Source organism: Poecilia mexicana, unplaced genomic scaffold (assembly GCF_051168715.1).
Source record: "Poecilia mexicana isolate PSO_F unplaced genomic scaffold, ASM5116871v1 scaffold_8, whole genome shotgun sequence".
NCBI classification, from domain to species: domain Eukaryota; kingdom Metazoa; phylum Chordata; class Actinopteri; order Cyprinodontiformes; family Poeciliidae; genus Poecilia; species Poecilia mexicana.
In genome coordinates, this window is record NW_028263377.1 from 4816246 (window position 1) to 4832989 (window position 16744).

Sequence of the window (16744 nt, forward strand, 5' to 3'; positions counted from 1 at the left end):
GCCAGGGAAATCGCTATTAAAAAATGACATAAGTCAGTTTGACAACTCTATCAGAGTCCCTAAAATGTTTTTAAAAATTAATTTGAACTTGTTCACCAAAGGAAATCTGAATATTGTGAAAATCCAACTTTTGGTTCGAGTCTCTGGAAACTCTACAAGCTAGATCTCAAAATAACATAAATAATAGCTTCTTTTTCTGCCCTTTTCTTACATTTCAGCAAATTTTCATAGAACTAAAAATAAAGTAGGAAGTCAAGTATTCTCATTCTTTCCTTGAAGCTCAAAAACTACAAGGAAGTTTCCTCTGAGTTGAGATTTTTCTACTGCGTATTTGGAGTCCAGATGTGGACAGGTCTTGGAAACTGCAGGGTTTGGAAATATCCATGGCTGGGACAAAGTGTGAAGCCAAATGACTTCAGAGGCATAAATCAGACGCAATATTGATTTCTGTAGCTTTCCTTCTTTGGTAAATGGAGGCAGTTTGGAACCACCAGGACATTTTGTGGGGCTGAATGATTGTAGGAGGAGGGTCTTACCCAGAGAGGTAACCAAAAACCAGATGGTTACTTATGAAGGGCAACGAGCTCTGCAGCAATCCGTTAACTGGATATGGTTCCCAGATGGATGACAGTAAAACTGACATGGCAGGTGCCACTGACAGTTGTTTGTTGAAAGGAGCTCTTACTCTGGGTCAAGCTGATGTAACACCCAGCTTGTTGTGTGATTTAGATTTTTGTTTCTTTTTGTTTTTGTATTTATTTTTACAAATTGAATCAAGGTATCTCATTTTTCCACAGAGGACTACAATAAACGTGTAGCAGTAAACAGAGCTAAACTTAATCATCCTGAATTCATCCTTCACTTTTCAGGGTTATTCAAGCCTTTTTCCATGGCCTGAGTGACTCAGAGAAAAACATCTTGTGTTTCTCTTTATATATTATGTTTCTTAATATGCATGGATTGGGAAAAAAATCCACAATAAATTCAAACCTCTACTCAGTTATTGTTTTTGAAATTCTTTACAGTCAGGTGTATAATAATAACTTTTCTATACTGTGTTGTACAAATTGTATAATTATTCATGTCAGTGTTTTAAAACTTTCTGTTAAGAGTTTGTTAGAGCTGTGATGTGATTTTCTTTTCCTAATCCTGACTTTCATGGTTTATTGTACCTTTTGTTTCTTGGGCCTTTATTAGTCACTCTCATATATTAGAACTTACTCACAGTAAGTTGTAGGATATGTTGATTTTAGATGAATCAACATCTCCACTAACTTATTTACATTTTTCAGGTTTACCTATATTTAGTCCCCATCAAGTGGTCTCCAATTGATCCAAATTGGTAACCAAAATTACAGCATTTGTTACATTTTCAACTGCTGTGAATCTCGTTCACACTGCACAATGTCAAACAAACCAGATCCTTTGAAAAATTTCCTGTCTTCGCCTGTGGAGGCGCTGCATCAGGTGACAATAATCAATCGAATGTTGAACAGCTGTGGAGAAGTGCAAGTTGGCAGACTGAGGGAAGGACACTAATTACACACAGAACACAGAGGGAGCTGAAGACTAACAACAATATCAGAGAATAACCAATATGGATAGGTGGAAGGGTATTGGCAGGAAGGCCTGAAACCAAAAATGCCCCCCAAAAAACTGAGTTTAGGCAGGAAACTCAGAGGTCATTCATAGAACCATGTCTCAGATGACGCTGGATAGAGCAAAGGAGACTAAGAGTCTGATGTTGAAACTCCAAGGGTTGTCAGTGGATGAATTGTGGGAGGCAACCAGTACACTAGTGGTGGAGAAGTCCAGAAGACCAGTGGCAATGTAAGAGCACTGGAGGCTGGCACAAAACTGCAGGAGCTGGAAAGCCTCATCTGGAGAACAACCAGGAGGCTGGGATAACTCACAGAGAGTCTTGTCTGTAGATTAACTGGAGAAAAGTTCCGGAAGGATTTAGAAACCCAAAGAGGATCCCTGGAGTCTTGTTCACTGAACTGCAGAGACGTCATGTAGACTGTGGCCACTGAACTCAGAGAATCCCAGGAGGTCACTCTTTTGCCATCCACCTTTTCATTTGGAGGACAAAGGAAGAAGCTCTCAAACCCCAGAACACCATCCTAACTGTGAAGTTTGGGGTTGGGGTTGTTGTGGGGTTGTCTGGGTTACTTTCATCATCATCAGTAAAAACAGTGTAGTCCCAGGCTGTCAGTGTGTGAGAACTTACTGTTAAGAGTTAAAGCTATGTTGTTTGTTAAAGCTAATCCTGACTATTGTGTGGTTCAGTGTACCTTTACTTTTTAGACAAATTTTTTATTTGAATCTTTGTCATTTACTCTCCGCTTATATATTATAGAACTTACTGAAATGTTTGTAATTTTAGATGTAACATCTGCAGGAGCCACATCAGTATCTCCACCAACTACATCAACATTATGTTCAACAACTACACTGACAACATTCACCCCAACTATGTCATCGTCACTTGGCACAACTACATCGACAACATCTCCAACAACTACATCGTCACTTAGGACAACTATGTCGACAACAACTACTTTAAAGTCACGTAGGACAACTACGTCAACAAGATCTCCGACAACTACGTTAACGTCACCTAGGACAACTACATCGACAACATCTCCACCAACTACGTCAAAATCATCTTTAACAACGCAGTCAACGGACTCTAACCCTAGTTTGCCATGCTCTTTCCAAAGTGGTAAGATTATCCACTTTATTTGGTCATTTCATTGCTGAAAAATATTCTTTGATTATTTTTAATAACTGCAACTATGCTTGCAAACTCTGCCTTTACCTTATGACCATCACTGGCAGTCCAGCTGGCTTATGGCTATACAGCCACCTTCACTACAGATACTGCGTATTCTGACACATTTCTATCCGGACCAGAATTAACTCCTTCAACAATTATAGCAGCAATAAGTATGTGTCAATGGCCAGCATTTGCAACCCCAGCCTGTCACCAACTCACCACTGTTCTTTCCTTGGAACAGTTTCGATAGATAGCGACCACTGTATGGCAGGAGCCCCTCAGGAGAGCGGAGGTTTTGGAGAGATTCCCACCCAGTCACTTTGCTCACGATTTCCCTGATGCTAGCACATCAACTTTGAGGAACAAATGTTCACCCGTTGCCTTAAAGACTATGTCCCACCCAGTGTGAAGTACCAAGACATAATGAATGTTATTCACCTTATTTACAAGTGGTCATAATGCTATGCCTGATCACCCATTTCATCAAAAAAAAATTCTGATGGTTATCTGTACATCTACCCTAACATCAAAACAATCACCAGATTTGTCACCAAAAACTACTCGTACAACTACAAGAACAAAAACAGAAGGTTTCTTCTTTTTTATTATTTGTCTTTTTTTGTTTTTGTTTTGTTTTTAGTACATTTGACTAGTATTATTACAACTTAGGAGTACAATTTTACTCCATGTATTAACTTGCCTAAAACACCTAAACTGAAAATATTAAATTTAGACTCTCAAGATAAAACTTATGATTAGTTTTGAATAATCATTATGATTATTCAAGTCATAATGATTATTAACACTTATGCATTTAATAACATGTGTTAGTATGCCATACAAACATAATTGAATTAATAGTTCTTACTTAAAGCTGAAGTTCTTAAAATCTGTTCAATTTTGTATATTACTTTGTTGCCATAATTGTTTTTAAGTAGACACTTGCCAAACCTTTCTGTATGCACGCAGTACATGAATATATGGTTTTCGAAAATATATGTTCATATTCACGCTGCATGACTTCCACCTTGCACATTTTTTGTGAAGCCTACCATAATTTTACTGAAAATGCCCAATAGAAGAGATGGTTATGCATCTTTTCATTACTTATTTTTCCAATGATTACATGTCTTGCATAAGTAGTTTAATAATGTCATTAATAAGCTTGCTTAAAATTCTAACATTATTTTATGCTTTTGTCATTTCCAGTGCCTCATATGAGTCAGAGAACAGGTAAGCTCTTGATGTTTTTGCAAAGAAAATAAAAATAAAATCACAATAAAATAAAAATAAAAATTATAGCAAAATCTAGGCTTATTTCATGTGACTGAGGTCAAACTGTTGTGTTCACAGCCAAACAGACTTTAAAAAGAAACTGGAAGAAGAGTTAAAAGGAAATAAACAATATAAAAAAAATCTAAGAAAGAAGTGGCAACAATTTATCCATTAGTTAATATGAACAAACCTCTTATTATTATAATAATTCTTTTTAAAAAAAACATCACTAGAACTGCTATGGGTTTTTTCTTTCCTTTCTTGTAATTTTAATTTTTAAAAACACATATTGTGTGTTTTCTGTCCAGGGAAAGTCAAATAGTTGTTTATGTTCTATGAATTTATACATAGTTAGTGGTTATGCCTTACACAATATTTATTGTGATAATTAAGCTAAAAAAATTAAACTTAAATTAAAAAAATAAGTTCAAAAGTCTCACACAACAGAATATTTCCTCATTGTTAATTCTTCCTTACTAACAGCTGTAAAAAATTTTTGGAAATTTTTGGAAAGAAAATAATAAAGAAAACACTAGATTAAGCAATGTCAATAAAACTGCGAGGATCTTTTTTTTTCTTACAATTTACTGAATTTTATTTCAGAAAGTATTGCATGATTTGTTTCCAGGGAAAGTCAAATATTCTATGAACTTATTCATAACCTAGTTGTGCTCATCATACAAAATCTCTGTCTCCACAGAAACATCAACACAAACATGTAAGTGTTTTTGTTGCTGTTGTTGCTACATCTACATGTACAGAACGGAGTCGATTTGAATGATATCCACTCTCCGATCTGTTCATGAAACCAGGGCAAACCGCCTGCATCCTGGTGTTGTTGGTGCTGTCCATCACGGGGAACCTCATGCAGGGGCTCAACTCTTTCCTGCAGACGCGGAAACTCAAAATGAAGCAGAAGCAGATGGTGAGCCTGAGCGCTGATCACCAACAAAAACACACATTCATGCAGGGGTTCTCAAATGCTTCAGCCTGCAACCCTAAAAGTAACAGTTTAAGAGACAGGCTGCCCCATACTGGCAGCCTGGTAACCCCTAAAAATACTTGGGTTTATTTCCCTATCTTTATTACAGAATTAATATATAGAGTCAAATGATTATAGATATTTCTTTTTTTTAAGGAGTAAAAGGCATATTACTGTACAGAATTTAAAGAGCCATTTAATTGTACATTTATTTATTTCGTATTATTAGTTATGAAATAATATTTAGTTTTAGCTCTACATACACCTCAGGGGTCATGTCATAAAACTCCGCCCCAACTTTGGGAGCCTCTGCATTTTTACAACATGGTTGGTTTTGTTTGTTTATGATTACTGATAGAGATTTTTTGGTATTATCATTTTGTTATTACTTTAGTTCATATTCAGTCTAATGTTAATCAGTATTATTGTGATTTTTAGTTTAAAGTGTTCTCTTCCTTATGTGTGTATAAACTGACCTGGAGGTTACGACTGTCTGTTTATCTTCATGTGAGACAGTTAACTCTGTGTTTCCCAGATCTTAAATTCTTCTTGTGTTAGTTTGACCTAGAGCTGAACTGGGCTCAGACTGTAGATCAGATATCACACCTGGAACTGAATTGCTGGTTTGTTTAGGTTAGAAGTTTTACGACCTTTGTTGTTCTTCCTGACTGCCCCTTTTGGTTGTTCTGCTTGACAATAAAACAGGGGCTCGCGTGGAAGGAGATCAGAACTTTCTGTGAACGGCTGATGAGGTTGTTGATGGAAAGTTCTCCTTTTGCAAAAGCTTTGTCTATAAAATTCATATACGTTGTCTGTGGTCTTTTTATGTAGGTTCGAGAAAAGTACCTATCAATTACCCTATTTAATTTTTTTGTATTCGTTCTGCTGTTTTTACCCTATTAATAGATGTTTTCTCCACAAATTCCAACTAAAAACCTGTTTTGATCCTTCAAGATCTAAAAAGGAATCGCTCTGCTCAGTTAATCTTCTGAAGTCTCAGAAAACCTGCTTGCAGAACACTGGCCCCATTGGCGGGCATTACCCGCCCACAGAGTCGGTCCTTGGACCTGAAGCTGTTTGTTGTTTTTACCTTAAAGTGGGCAGCTCTCTGTAATTCCTATATCAATGCGATACAGTAGGGGCTTCCGCACTTCCCATATCTGTGCCTTCTGTCACATTTTTTCAGGAGTTAAAACTCTTTAATCTGTTGTAACCTGCTTTTCCGAGCAGCCTTTAAACGCAACATAAGCGCTAAGATGCTCGCGCTGGGTTTACACCTGTGCGTCAGCGAATAAACAGAAAAACAAATTAGTCAGTCTTAAATAACCAGGAATAAAATATTTCAGTTGATTTACATCTCCAGTTTTCCTCATGCTTGCTTCTAACATTTGCTGATACTTAATTGGATCCATAAATGTCACTACCTTGTAAAATGTGTCTTTCATTTCTGACTGCAGCCACCTCTTCCATAGAGTGCCGCCTCATCACAGGAAATGAATGTAGAGGAACATTTCTAAAACGATGTTTAAAACTAACTGACTTGCTATAAACCTTCCTGATTTAAAAACCTGGAAAAATAGGAATCTTCAGACACGGTTGGTTTGAGACAACAAAACACTTTTTGAGAATGTGCATGTTTGATATGGATTGGTTGTTTCTAGACCGCGCTGGGAGAAGGCAGAGGAAATAATTTTTTCACAAGTTATCTCTCATGCCATACTGTCAAACACAATGACAGTTCAAACAAATATGTAAAAAAAATATGTTTTTAATAAAAGTTGCATACCACAGCTTTAATTTCACTTAGGAGAGGACGGGTCAGGAGGAACGTGGCAACAGATATCTGTAATTTAAATGCAAGCCAAGGTAAAACTGTTTGGACTGGCTGCAGTCCAGACAGGAGGCTGTTTTCTATTATCATTTTATAAAGATTGTTTGAATTTCTGTCAGCAACAAATACATTGTTTTTGTTGTGTAATTGTAAAAAGAGTAAAGACACAGAGAAACCCCTATAGACTCACTGGAATGATGCTAACTAGGTTGTAATTGAACACAGCGTTGCTCACCTTTTTCACTGGGACAGGGGCTTATGTTGGTATCGGGGATTAGAGCTGCTGCTGACTGACTCACCTGTTGTCAAGTGTGGTAAAAGGTACAGGGACAATTTAAATATATAAATATCTTGGCATTTCTTTTCCTTAATTCATTAAATGGTACGGAGGCAACAGTAGTATGTAGCTAAGCTAACTATGCTAAATGGTTGATAATCACACACAGTCTACTCACCTCTTGGAGGAAAACTGTGTTACAACTAGACACTCTTGTCTTTTTCTCTCCTATCTCTCTATTTTTAATTTTTTTTAAACTTGACTTTATTATTTTTCTAGGCAGCATAGTAACTGCCACAGTCATTCTTGTCTTCTACTGACTGCTGTTGAAAACGTCACCGTCAAGCACGCTAAGCAGGAACAAACCATTTAACATAGATACTGTGGGAGTTCAGTACTTTTTGGTCTGGGAGGGGTAACAATTCATTTTTACTGCTAAAAACAATTTTAAAAAGCACTAACAGTAATTAACAGGGCCCCAATTTTTTCCTATTTCTGTAAAAAAAAAAAAAAAAAAAAAAAAAAAAAAATTATAAGTTTTTGTTTTTGTGGGGGGGGGGCTGTGGTCAGAATGGTGCCAAGATTAGAATCATGGCAGCAAACCAGCAAAACCCAAAGAAGTTGGTGATAGGTACTTTTCTTGAACCTATATAAAAAGACCACAGACAACGTATATGAATTTCATAGACAAGCTTTTGCAAAAGGAGAACTCTTCGCCACGGCCTCTCCAGGCCGTTCACAGAGAATTCTGAACTCCTTCCACGCGAGCTCCTTCTTTTATTATCAAAGAAAAACAGTCACAGGGGGCAGTCAGGAAAACAACAGAGGTCGTAAAACATTTAACCTAAACAAACCAGGAACTCAGTTCCAGGTGTGATAACTGATCTACGGTCTGAGCCCAGTTCAGCTCTAGGTCAAACTAACACAAGAAGAATTTAAGATCTGGGAAACACAGAGTTAACTGTCTCACATGAAGATAAACAGACAGTCGTAACCTCCAGTTCAGTTTATACACACATAAGGAAGAGAACACTTTAAACTAAAAATCACAATAATACTGATTAACATTAGACTGAATATGAACTAAAGTAATAATGATAATACCAAAAAATATCTAACATTTCCCCCCTTTTTATCATTTTACTATGTGTGTAAACTTTATGCAAAAGCCAAGCACAGAAAAGAACCAATAATGCAAGTTTTTTTTTTTTTTTTTTCCTAAGCTAAACACAGAAAATACACAATGAATAAATGTAATATAATGAAATAAATGAAAATAAAAGAAACAGCAAAAATCAAATGCAGTTTTCTCATCACTACACCACTTGTTTCCACATTTTCGGTGCAGGAATCATTCAGCAAATGAATTCATCTGTTTATTGATTACATAAATTCATCATTGTTCAGAAAATCGTCAGAAACTTGGAACAAGTCATCTTCAGTCGTCTCATAAGATGCCTTTGCCAGCTGATAGTTGATAACAGTTGTGTTAACTGTTTTAAACATCATATGTCGTAGACAAGGAATAATGCAACTTGTGAAAAGACAGAACAGAACTAAAACAATCAGAACAGGTGTCACGAGCTTTAACAGCAAGGACCACCATGGTCCAGAAGTAAGCCATGAAAGCAAATCAAAATAGGATGAGCCGCGTGTTCCGCTCTCCACATACTGTTTTAAATCTTCCAGCTCGTATAGAGCGTCAGAAATAGTTCCTCCAGTTCCTGCTTCATCTGGCACAAAAGTACAGCACGTCGGGCCAATGATTTTGCAGACCCCTCAGTGAGGGGCAGTGAGAAAGTCCAGGACAACACGGTTTTGCATAACCATGTTTCTCAGTTCAGTCAGTTCTTTCATGGTGCCATTGGCCAGCTGGTATGTGATGTTGATTAGTCGCAGTAATCCGTACCTGTTTATCTCAACGTGGTCCCGAATCTCTCCTAGACCAACCCATGGAAACAGGCTTTGCATGAATTTTTCTCCGCCGTTCCAAATCCTGAATTCCCATGGAACTCCGGTATGTGTTGTTAGGCCTCCCCATCTTTTGACCTCTGACATAACTGTTCGTTTGGAGCGGGTGTGTAGATCATTCTGTGCTTTCCTGATGAACGCAATCGGGTTGATTAGAGGTACCACAGCACACAGTCCTCCCCAATTTTTCGGCAAGAACATGTATGCTTCATTCCCGCATATGAAGTACCAGTCTGCCAACATCCGTGAGCCAAAATCTCCTGGCACTATGGCGCTGCACAGTGTTGTCACTTGTCTCCTCTTTGTCTTATGCGTGATGTTGAAACTCCTCTCCTGAAGCAAGTTGTCACAGTCTGGGTTATCCTTCCAGACTTTGCAGTGTGGAGTCGCCCTTTGACCCCTGCAGGCTGTGCAGTCGATGAAATCCTGTGTCGGTTCGCAGTAGGTGTAAACTCTGTTACACAAGTTCCAGGGCAACGTCCCTAGAACAACATGTCCATTATTATAAACACAGTTCCTCAGAGATCCTGCTTTGGCTCCTGCTAACGAAATGATCTCTGGTATTTTCCATATAGTTTGTTGAGATGACGGAAAAGGAAGTACATCGTCTGCAATTGAACAATTTAAAGATCGAAACAGTCCTTGCACAGCCTCTCCCATCCGGAGGTCAGCTGAATAGTCCTTCTCACGTGGTCTGTCTCCCCTTAGGGGTGGGATGCGGCGCGGTCTGGTGCTTAGAACATAGAGACACATCTGTTTGTCGTCAGTAATGTTACCTGGTCGGAGACCTGAGTTGTGTATGGAAACCGGCAGCTGCGCACACACGTAGCAGTTCACAGCATGTCCCTCATAAGCGGTTCTGTTCATCAGTTTCCACCACAGATTGGTACTGTAGTCATGCGGGTGGAACTCAGGCTCGCTTCCTCCTCCAAACATCAAGCATACAGCAGTCACAGCGCAGTAGAAGATCCATCTGGCATATGGAGTCCCCATTGCTGCTCGGCGTACAGAGATGTCAGAACCCCCAAACTAAAGGAGTGAGAATCTTAGCGTTTCTTCACCGGGTTTGAGACGAGCTACTACTATAAAGTAACTCCCCTTTGTACCCCGGAAGCTCTAAAAGCTCTCCTTCCTCTCTACTCCGACTTTTAGGGGTTTAACACTCTCTGCAGCTTACAGTGACTGAGATGTATCCAGCTGGGTCTTTCAGCAATCTTTACAGCTGTTGGTGTGGTCATCAGCACTTGGAACGGTCCTTCCCACCGTGGACTCGCCCAGTTCTTTCGTTTGATGACCTTTATGTAGACCCAGTCACCAGGCTCTATCGGAGCGGCCTCCTGTGCAGGAAGAGAATCAGAAGGCAGTAAATTTGCACTGGACACTTCCTTTAGTTTAAGAGTCCTGATCATATAATCTGCTAATGTCTGTTCTTCATCAGCTTTTTGTAAGTCTGGAGCAAACAGAGGCAATCTGTAAGCTCTCCCATGAATTATTTCAAAAGGTGTTAGACCATCAGCTGTCGGGGTGATTCTCATATAGAGCTTCACCAAGTCTAAGCATTCTGGCCAGGGCCGGCCAGTATCTGCCATGCATTTTCTTAATCTGCTTTTCATGGTACCATTCGTTCTTTCCACCAGACCTGCACTCTGTGGATGATAGGCACAGTGGTTTTTCAATGTCATTCCCAAGTGAATAGCCATGTTTTGTATCACTTGGTTTACAAAATGTGGTCCATTGTCACTATAAACAGTCTGTGGGATGCCATGTGTTGGAATAATAGTTTTACAAATAGCCTTAGCTACTGTCAAAGCATCTGCATGCTTTGCTGGAACTATTTCAACCCATTTAGAAAAAGCATCAATCATCACTAGACAATATTTATGTGGCCCACTTTGTGAAAGTTCAATAAAATCCATATGCATGGTTTGAAACATATAAGATGGTTTTGGGAACCTGCCTCGTTTTGGCCTTATGTTTCCCTGAGAATTGTATTTCACACAGACTGGACATGCAGTACAAAAAATTTTTTAAGTAAGAATTTAAACCATATGTTGTGAAATGTTGTTGTATTATGGTTTCCATCCCCCCTGTTGACACATGGCAGCGCCCATGTGTCACAATTGCTGCTGCTTTAAATAAAGATTTAGGAAGGACTGGTTTGTTATGAACTTCAAAAATGTTTTCATCATTAATTTTCGCACCCTTAGTTATCCACATCCGTTTTTCAACCTTCGGTGCGTTGTCCTGCATGTCTTTTAGCACTGCTTTGTCTATCATTTGTTGTTCTCCTTCAGTCTGTGCTGAGAAAGTTCCTTTCCCATGCTTCCCTGCTGCAGCTTCTTTTGCAATTTTATCAGCTAGTCTGTTCCCATTTGAAACTTCATCTTGTCCTTTTGTATGAGCTGCGCATTTACATACAGCTAGTTTAGTTGGGAGTTGTATTGCTTGTAAGAGATCTTTAAGCAAAGATGCATGCGTTACTGGTTTCCCAGTAGATGTTGTCATTCCTCTACGCTCCCATTGTTTAGCAAAATAAAACAACGTAGAGAAAACATACTGGCTATCTGTGTACACTGTCAGATGCTTGTCCTCAGCCAGTTCGCATGCCCTAGTCAAAGCAATCAATTCTGCTGCTTGTGCAGAATGAGTGCTGGAAATTCTTTCTGCTTCTATTATTTCATTTGGCAAAGCAACAACAGAATAACCTGTCTGGTTTTTACCCATAGGGTCCTTTGAACATGACCCATCAACAAACCAGACTTCTCCCATTGCTAATGGGGTGTCCTGTAGATCTGGCCTAGGAAGCTGCAAGTGCTCTGTAGCTTCTAGGCAGCTGTGTGGCGTTCCATCACAAGGTAATGGAAGCAAAGTAGCTGTATTCAGAATTGTACACCGTTTTATTACAATATGTGGTTGTGACAAAAGTATTGCTGTGTACGAAAGGTGTCGTGCTGGTGAGAGCAAATTCATTTTGCTCTGCAAAAGTAAAACATCTACAGCGTGTGGAACTAACAGCTCCATTTTGTGAAACAAAACTATGTCAGCCGACATGTTTACTGCTAACGCTGCTGCACAGACTGCTTGCACACAGTCTGGTAAAGACTGTGCTACTGGATCTAACCTTTTTGAATAGAAAGCTAATGGTTTTAGCTTATCGCCATGATTTTGTAGTAACACAGAGGTCATAAATCCATTCCTGCAGTCTACAGTTTGAACAAAGGTTTTTTTATAGTTTGGAAGAATCAAAGTTGTTGCCTGCATTAGTGCTTGTTTTAATTCAGTAAAACTTTTTTCAGCTTCTGGATTCCAAATTATTTTGTCAGTCATGGCCATTGGGGTGCCATGAATCAAATCCTGTAAAGCCTGAGTTTTTTCAGCATAGTGTGGAATCCAGGTTCTGCAGTAATTGCAAAGTCCGAGAAAAGACATCATTTGCTTTTTAGTTTCTGGTTTAGGTGCTTCAGAAATTGTCTCTTTTCTCGCTTTTTGTATCTGCTTTCCCTCAGCAGAAAGTGTATGTCCCAAATAATTTACTTCTTGTCTCACCCACTGCAGCTTATCTTTGTTTACTTTGTTCCCTGTCTTACTGAGGTGGTGCAGCAAAGCGAGTGAGTCTGCTCTGCATGCTTCCTCGCTTTCAGATGCTATTAACAGGTCATCAACATAAATCAAGAGTTGACTTTTTTCTGATATTTGGAAATCAGATAAACAGGCCATAATTGCCTCGCAAAATAAGCTTGGGCTGTCCGCAAAACCTTGGGGTAATCTGGTATAAGTATACCCCAGACCTCTGTAGGTAAATGCGAACCAGAACTGTGAATCTGGATGAATGGGTACAGAGAAGAAAGCATTGCTGAGGTCAATTACTGTGAAGAATTTATTGCTTGGTTTTAGTGAGTTTAACAACGTGTGTGGGTCTGGCACATTTGGTGCTCTTGTTTGAACTGCTTCATTGACTGAACGTAAATCCTGAATCATGCGCCAGTCTTTTTTGTTTGCCTTTTGAACAGGAAAAATAGGTGTGTTACAAGGAGAATCTGAACATTTTTTGATGATTCCTCCCTTTAACAAACCCTTGATTACTGGTTCAATCCCGTCCAGTGCTTCTGGTTTTAAAGGATACTGTTTTACCCTGGGCCTCCAGCTAGATTTTGCTTTAATTTACACTGGGGGAATTGAACCAAGTAAGCCAACATCAGAGGGACCTTTTGTCCACAAGTTATCTGGAAGCTCAGCTAATTCAGCTTCCTCTTTTTCTGTAAGAAATATGTTCATGTGTCACTCAAATGCATGAACTTGAGCTGTGCCTGTAACAACTTCACAAAGTGATTGTTTCCAAACATCACAGCTAGGGCTGTAGCTCCAACCATCTTCACCTTCTTTAAAATCAGTGGCTTCAGAAACCATTTTAGTTCTGTTACCTACATCTGCCCATGTAATATTATGCGGCTTAAAAAGCGAGATGTGTGGGTTTGCAGGTAACTTATACAGCTCTTTTTGACTAGTCGGAAAGAGCACAGTCACAGCTGCATATGACCTTCGGTCTGTGAACATTTCAGTCACAGCAAGTGTCACAGGATTTGTTTCTAAAAACTTCTGCACATAATCATCCTGTGGATCATTTAGGATGTTCATTGTTACATGCAACTGATTGTAGTTCATTTCTGTTTCAGGTATGTCCAGTTGTCCTCGAGCCTCCCTAAGAAGCTTTTCTGGGACAAAAGGATTGTCAGCTGGCTTTAGATCATAAGAACAATAGATTTTTTCATCCTTATGAACTGTGTACAGATCAGAGTGTTTTAGTCTGACAGCCCTCATGCCATCTTGTACAGGGACTACTGCTATCCCTAGTTTTGTCATTAGGTCTCTACCTAACAGATTTATTGGACACTTAAATGACATTACAACAGAAGCTTTTGCTTTAATTCCTGTTTCAGGATCTTTAAAAGATGTATTTTTTGACATATTTTCTCTATGTGTTTGTCCATCGGCAGACTTCACCCAAATGGACTCGTTTGTGGGGTTTACACCTTCTATTTTAGTTTTTAGAACTGTTTTGCATGCACCGGTGTCACATAAAAATTCAACTTCTTCCCCACAAACAATCAGTGTGATGTAAGGTTTTTCTTTTAATGCATTTAACATATCCCAGGCTGCACATATGTCCACTATTTCATCCATTTGATCTAGTGGTATTTTTTGTTTGGGTGTGGCAGAGTCTAGTCATGCTGAGGAGTTAGACTTTTGTTCTTTCTCCCATCTGCCACCCCTCCAGTCTTCTTTTTTCTTTAATTGGCAGTTTTTTGCCCAGTGGTTTGGTTTGCCACAATGCCAGCAGACATCGTTGTCCTTTGGTTTACGACTTAGGGGTCGCTGCCTAAAGTGACCTCCTTTGCCTCTGTTTCTCCCCCGGCCTCTTGAGGAGCCGCGGAAAAAGACAGAGGTATCTACTTCTCCAAAATCCTCCAGATGAAAAACATCTGATCCTGTTTTCGGTTTTTTAACTACTTTTTCTGCATGACGTGCCCATGTCATCAGCTGTGGGACTGAGGCAGCATCATATTCAACCAGGTGTTTTTTGATCCAGCCCTCAATTTCAGGGTGGAAACTAGACATTAAAGCGTTTTTTAGTTGTTGTTGATATACGCTTTCTAGTCCTTCATCATAAGTGATCCCACTGTGAACTTTGAACTCCTTCTCAAATCGTAGACGAAAATCGTCCACGTCTTCTCCAACTTTTTGTTTAATTCCTGACAGATGACTATAATTTGCCTTTTTACGAAAATTTGTTCTAACTCTCTCACACAACGGGTCCCATTGTGCTTTAAAAGGATCAGAGAGAGCAGGGTTAGCTCCTGGAGGGTATGGAATTGGAGCTAAAATATTATTATTAATTGCTTTCCCTGTATAATTTCCCCTCACTTTTGCCCAATCTTTTCCTAATGAGGACATAGCTGCTTCTCCTGCTTCTACCCCATTTAGTCTATATGAATGGATTAATCCAGTCATGTCTTCTATCCATTTATCGGGATCTTCTGTTACAGGTGTTATTCCTTCTACAGCTTTTCTGGCCTCTTTTAAAGTCCAGGGTCTAAAAACATAAATGTGTTGCGGCTGACCATCTCTAGGATTAGGATTTGGGACCTCGATCATTGGATATTGTTCTGTCCCTTCAGGACTGTACATAACTCGAGGAGTTCTGTACTTTCTCAGATTATATGAATGTCCCTGACCACTTGGACCTGCACTTTCTTCATTGTATAATGATGGTGGAGAGACTGGGAGAGGAGGGTAAATTTTGGTAGGTGTGAAAACTGACTCTGGATCTGTGGTCAGTTTGGCAGGTGGGGATCGTGTTAGAGTGAGAGTTGGAGGAGTTGAGGGTAAGGTTGCCTGCTTGCCTGGGGAAGGAGTTTGAACTGTTCTAAATATGGGCTCATTTTCTTCTGGTACTAAGACAGGAGCAGACGGAGCTGCTGCAGCGGCCGGGGGAGGAGCAGTCGGCCGTACCTGCCCCCCCTCCTGCCCTGCTGGAGCATTCCATCTGGTTAACACCATTTCATTGTCTTCTGGCCTTACAAATAAGTTATTTGATTCTACAAGCTTTTTATCTTTTACCTTTTTAATTTGCTCTTTCCTGTCTATGGCTGCTTTTAACCATAATTTAGCACACCTTAATTCATCCTCCTTTTTAGCCTTTTTTATCCCCTTTTTTCTTGCTACACTACTCTCCAAAATTCCCACAATTGTTTGCCATTGATCAATTTTTAGTTTTCCATCTATTTTATATTTCTTTTTCCATTTTTTCATGTGTACAATGCTACCAGGAAATCTGGACAGCATGTATTTCTCATCCCCATCGGGGCCCTCAACAAGTGAGGAATTACAAGAATTTGCATTTCCCATTATTCAACTTACTTGCAATTTTAGCTTTTTATTTATTTAAATTTAGTCCAGGTTCGTTGACTCCTAGGGAGTCCTATGAACTGGAGATTTTTTCAGTAGGCCAGCAATTAAAAATACCTTGTTGTGGTATTCTCCACTTCAACTCTTTTGAGTGGGAGAATCTTGCCTTTGCATCCACAAGAGGTTTGCTGCTTAACCCCACTGTGTTATATGAGGTAAAATACTGAGCAGTATTTAAACCTCCAATCACTCTCACACTACTTTTTCACGTACACACACACATCAACAAAGCAGCAGACAAACCAGCAATGACAAGACAGCAAAATTCAAACATCCTATCTACATGAGGATTTACCCTTATGGGGTTTCCTCGAAAAGAGAAAGGTTCTAGCAACACTTCTCCTCTCCTGAGTACAGATTTTTAGTTAAAACGCTGTTTAACAAGGATTCTTAAACCTCAGAGTTTTAGTCAAATCGCTGTTTAACAAGGATTCTCAAACCTCAGAGTTTTAGTTAAAACGCTGTTTAACAAGGATACTCAAACCCCAGAGTTTTAGTCAAAACGCTGTTTAACAAGGATACTCAAACCTCTAAAATAGCCATTTTAAAAATTCACCTACGTTTCTGTAGTTTTCGGGTTGTCCAGTCGGATCTCGTCACTCCGCCGTTGGCAGACAAAGTCGGACATGTGTCGCTGGCCCAGCGAAGAATTTTGCTTCCTGG

The 16744-nt window shown here is 39.3% G+C and overlaps 3 protein-coding genes across 9 annotated transcripts in view; 1 reads left to right on the forward strand and 2 right to left on the reverse strand.

Moving 5' to 3' along the window:
- LOC106909849 (uncharacterized) overlaps positions 1-16744 on the forward strand; it is a 55314-nt gene that overhangs the window by 19373 nt on the left and 19197 nt on the right. For 5 of the 7 annotated variants that reach the window (XR_015764068.1, XR_015764069.1, XM_088008065.1 and 2 more), the window contains 4 exons: positions 2387-2725; positions 3989-4012; positions 4755-4772; positions 4867-4979. Coding sequence is in view for 5 of the 7 variants with exons in the window: in XM_088008065.1 (XP_087864191.1) it covers positions 2387-2725; positions 3989-4012; positions 4755-4772; positions 4867-4979 (494 nt within the window). In the remaining 2 variants the exon portion in view is untranslated. The remainder of the gene's footprint in view (positions 1-2386; positions 2726-3988; positions 4013-4754; positions 4773-4866; positions 4980-16744) is intronic. The other 2 variants (XM_088008066.1, XM_088008067.1) reach the window with 2 other exon arrangements.
- Positions 8367-10220, reverse strand: LOC148157903 (uncharacterized). Its single transcript, XM_088008069.1, has 2 exons — positions 9148-10220; positions 8367-8606 (listed from the first exon to the last, which is right to left on the reverse strand). Exons 1-2 carry the CDS (start codon positions 10106-10108, stop codon positions 8548-8550), a joined length of 1020 nt encoding a protein of 339 aa, XP_087864195.1. The 5' UTR covers positions 10109-10220; the 3' UTR covers positions 8367-8547.
- Positions 14041-16180, reverse strand: LOC148157904 (uncharacterized). Its single transcript, XM_088008061.1, has one exon. It carries the CDS (start codon positions 16019-16021, stop codon positions 14339-14341), a length of 1683 nt encoding a protein of 560 aa, XP_087864187.1. The 5' UTR covers positions 16022-16180; the 3' UTR covers positions 14041-14338.